Source organism: Arachis stenosperma, chromosome 8 (genome assembly GCF_014773155.1).
Source record: "Arachis stenosperma cultivar V10309 chromosome 8, arast.V10309.gnm1.PFL2, whole genome shotgun sequence".
NCBI classification, from domain to species: Eukaryota; Viridiplantae; Streptophyta; class Magnoliopsida; order Fabales; family Fabaceae; genus Arachis; species Arachis stenosperma.
The window spans coordinates 29,422,927-29,427,473 of NC_080384.1; the positions used below are offsets into that span (position 1 = coordinate 29,422,927).

The 4,547-nt window shown below is 34.4% G+C and overlaps 1 protein-coding gene across 1 annotated transcript; it reads left to right on the top strand.

The window, feature by feature from the left end:
- The first annotated feature begins 495 nt into the window (after positions 1 to 495).
- Positions 496 to 2,788, top strand: LOC130946386 (protein SENSITIVE TO PROTON RHIZOTOXICITY 2-like). Its single transcript, XM_057875114.1, has 2 exons — positions 496 to 1,746; positions 2,497 to 2,788. The coding sequence occupies exons 1-2, from the start codon at positions 591 to 593 to the stop codon at positions 2,505 to 2,507; spliced, it is 1,167 nt and encodes a 388-aa protein (XP_057731097.1). The 5' UTR covers positions 496 to 590; the 3' UTR covers positions 2,508 to 2,788.
- Positions 2,789 to 4,547: the final 1,759 nt, after the last annotated feature.

The following is a 4,547-nucleotide window of genomic DNA, read 5'->3' on the forward strand; positions in this document are numbered from 1 at the left end:
TTTAGAAATGAGTGCTTATGATGAATATGCATGCTGACTCTACACTGGCAAATTGTCTTCGAAAACAATCTAACTTTCTTATAATTAATTTCAAAATTTCCCAAATCTTTCCAAACATCCTTGGAGATCAGAGTGTTACACAAAATGACCTCAAGTGAAAAAAACAAAAAGGTTTTAAAATGAATATTTGTAAGTTGGTAGAGCAAAAGTTTATAATATCCGACATGGCAAGATGTGAAAAATGATTAATATTTAATTATGTGTAGTCCGATAAAGTGATACCCCCATGGGAGCATGCACTAGTTGCAATTTGTTTAAGATGTTGAATGAATTAATGTGGTCCCCACTATTCAATTGGGTTCATGCAAGGGAGGTTGTAAGTGGGGATGTCTTATATCTCTCAGTTGACTTCACTTTCTCTATCTCTAGTATCATTATCATAATAATCATGCTACCTAAATTTATCTATCTATGTTTATATGTTTGCTTCTGAGGTTTCATCTAAAAAAGAAACAAAAATTCAGCATCTATGCTTATTATATCTTTCAAGAATTGAAGAAGATCAGAAGATATATACATACATATATGCAATGATTTCAACAAGTATCGAACAAAATCAAGGGTTGATGATGCAGATGTTCCCTACTCCTCCTCCTGGGAGTGAGGATTTGGTGTCACAACAATCTATGGAAATAGTTAATAACTCTTCTGTTGGTTCTTCTTCTTCATCTACAGCTGCTGCTTCTTCTTCTTCACACTCAAGCTCCCTTCTCTTCAATCTCTCTGTTCTCAAGGACAAGCTTAATCAGGTTCAGACCCTGGTTGGTGTTATTCTCTCCCCAGATCAGAACCTTCAGGACTCAACTACCTCCATGGCTGTTTCAAGCATGAACTCCACAATCCAAGAAATCATAGTCACTGCAACTTCAATGATGTTCACCTGCCAACAGATCGCTCTCGCTTTTCCTCCTCCTCCTCCTCCTCCTCCTCCTCCAGGTACCATTGCTACTACTGTTGCTTTCGCCAACAACCACCATGAATTGCACCAACAACAACATCAAAGGTTATTGATCAATAATAACAATGATAATATTAGAGGTTTCTTTTCTAGTACTACTGATTCTGAGGCACTGGATAATTGGCTTGGTGAAAGCTATAACAATACTGGTGGTGTTGATTGTAAGGTTAATAATAACGATGATGATGATCCAAGTGTTGAAATTAGAGATAGCAAACAAGGAGCAAAGAAGTTGGATATAATTGAATTGGATGCTGCGGATTTGTTGGCGAAATACACACATTACTGCAGTGTTTGTGGGAAAGGGTTCAAGCGGGATGCGAATTTGAGGATGCACATGAGAGCTCATGGTGATGAATACAAAACGAGTGCCGCATTGAGTAACCCATTGAAGCAGAATGGTGATTGCTTGCCGAAGAAGTACTCGTGCCCTCAAGAAGGGTGTAGGTGGAACCAGAAGCACGCAAAGTTTCAGCCATTGAAGTCAATGATATGTGCAAAGAATCACTACAAGAGAAGCCATTGTCCAAAGATGTACGTGTGCAAGAGGTGTAACCAGAAGCAGTTCTCGGTGCTGTCTGATCTGAGAACACATGAGAAGCACTGTGGGGATCTCAAATGGCAGTGTTCTTGTGGCACCACTTTCTCCAGGAAAGACAAGCTTATGGGACATGTTGCTTTGTTTGTTGGCCACCGAGCCCTTTCCATTGCCTTCCACCAATACAATAGTAAGTTTAGAGTAACATTATCATCCTATTATTATAAAAACAAAATACTAATTGCTACTAAATTAGTCATTATATATTTTCGTATATTTATACGTGATATTTCATAAATGTTCCATCGACTATGTTATGTGTACATTAAAATCAAACACGAATAAAATGTAAATTAAAATAAAAAAAAATGTTCAAAGGTCAGTAAAATTTATTATTTTGGGCCTTTATTTTTAGTTTAGGAATTTAACGATATATTTTTAATTCACACTTTTAAATATTAATAACTAATTCCTAATCTTCTAACACTTCTCAATACATATATAATACTAATTTAATGTTTGATTTTCGATGTGTAAATAATATTTTTGTTTTTATTAGTTTGATGGATAACTTTTAGTTGTTATTATATATTCTCTCATATTTTCATGTGATCATCAGCCATTTTCCATATTTCTTTTATCAAGATGTATATATTTTGATGCTCACTTAGTTAGTTAGCTTAGTCCCTTATAACCAAGAGACAAGAAATTTTGAATTTCATTATATAGAAGTATTCGATGACTAATTTCTTATCTTTAAGTAAACTATTTATGACAAAGAACTTAGTTACATTTATGATGAATAATACACACTAGGGAAGAATGGAATATATATATATTCTTCGTGCATGAACTTTTATTGGAAAATGAGTTATACCTTCCGAATAGGGTTGGTTATTTCTTGTATTAATTCAAATTTTCATCACATTAAAAATTTTAGGTGCAGCTTAATGGTTGGAAATATGCATGTGTATGGAATTTTGGCTGAGTATAGTTTGTGGTGCTGACAAGTGACATGGCCCTTTGAAAATGAAGTGGGACGCTGCTTTGTTGCACTTCATGAATTGAGATCATCTCTCTGGTTGCTATGATTGAAAACATAGTAGTAAGAAAATAATCTCAATAATCTTCTTTAATTGATTAGCTAGCAGTTAATAATTAGTCAACAAAAGTTTTGTACATTCAAAATCTGTGTTGAAGGAATGTATCAATAATGTTATGTATAGAGAGAGAAAAACATACGTATGTTACGTATAGATATAAGATTCGAATGTTGTGTTGGATCCTAAATTTATCTTTTTCTTTTTAATTTTTCAAAAATATTTTAGTTTTTAAAATGGTACTCAAAAATCATTTTAGTATCTATTTGGTAAATCAAATGTTAGTATTTTTCCTGTGGAAGAAGTATAGGAATCAATTTTTAAGTAGTTATCATTAATTAACTTTTTGTTGTTAAATTATTCTTTTTAATCATCATATTTTAGAAATTTTAAGGTTTATTTTTAGAATATTAAATTTTAAATTTAAAATATAAAATTAAGAGGCCTGCTACATATACAAGTGTTTTTGGCTTACAAGCCTTACAAGTTGGTATAAGCCCAACAAAACACACGCATTATACTCCCACATTTAAAAGTAAATAAACGCACGTTATTCAACCACTTCCTGTTTCCAAAGCGCGCTACTCACCATGCATTATGAACGACTCTTCTTCTTCTTCCTCCATGAAAACGAGTTTCTTGCCAAATTTGAAGATACTGGAACTTTAGAAATACACCTAAACGATTACAAAAATACGCCCAAACGGTTACAGGAATACACCCAAAGGATTACAGAAATACACACAAACGGTTACAAAAATTCACCCAAACGATTATAGAAATACACCCAAAGGATTACAGAAATACACCAAAAGGATTACAAAACTACACCCAAAGGATTTAAGAAATACACCAAAAATTCGTTGAAGTACACCTTATGCATAATTCAGAACTCTTTCTCTTTCTTTTCCTCATATTGCTTCTTCTTCTTCAAAAATGATTTCAGAGCTTGATGTCAAAAAATAATGGAAATCGAGAATAACGAAGAAAGAAAACAGAGAGAAAAGTATGTAAATGAAGAAGGAGAAAGAGAAGACAAGCAACGAAAAAAAAGAAGAAGAAGAAGAAGAAGGTGTAGTGAAAACGTGCAGTAACGGTTGAAGAAGGAGAAAGAGAAGGCAAGAAATGAAAAAAAAAAGAAGAAGAAGAGGAAGAGAAAGAAGCACGTGCAGCAAGAAGAAGAAGGAGGTGCAGTGAAAACGGTTCGAAGGCATTAATATAAATGACTTGTAAAGACTTGTATAAAAAAAATGCTTGTATGTGGAGAATTTCTCTAAAATTAAATCGATATTAACTGGAAAAAAACGGCTCCCTAATTGAATTCTTTACTTATATGCATGTATGGCTAAAAGAAAAATTATCAATAACACACGACATGCAGTTCATAAAGTAGAAATGGTAAAAGCTGAAAATCTAACTAACAATAGTATACCATTTATAAAAACCATCATTCTATTCAAAGTTTTTTTTTTTTTTACTAATGGAAACTGTTACGGTGGGTAACCGGAGATTGATGGGCTGGATGGAATTGGTTGGCCCAAATGTGTGAAGGAGGAGGATTCCGAATGGATCTGCAACTCGGGAGGCTCCGTCCGACTTGTTTGAGCGAGGAGATGGGGGTGGTACCTGCAAAGACACTCCGATGCCTAAGTTAGCAAGAGTGTGAGCAGGTCTAGAGAGTATTGGACTTAGAGATACCTGAGGGGTGTCAGTGTATTTATAGCGGTGAACCAATAACCACCGTTGGAGTAGTGCCATATTTTTAGAGTGTTAACCGTCCCATTATCTTAGGGAGGTTAAGATATGGCTCGTTGAAGTGGTTAGAGAGATTCTGGGGGCAGTTACTCATTTGAATGAGTGTTTATCCGCCAGCTAATCTCGTGCCCGACTT

What these genes read in the sequence shown, in the direction of transcription:
- LOC130946386 (XM_057875114.1), top strand. Translation starts at nt 591, where the DNA reads ATGATTTCAACAAGTATCGAACAAAATCAAGGGTTGATGATGCAGATG.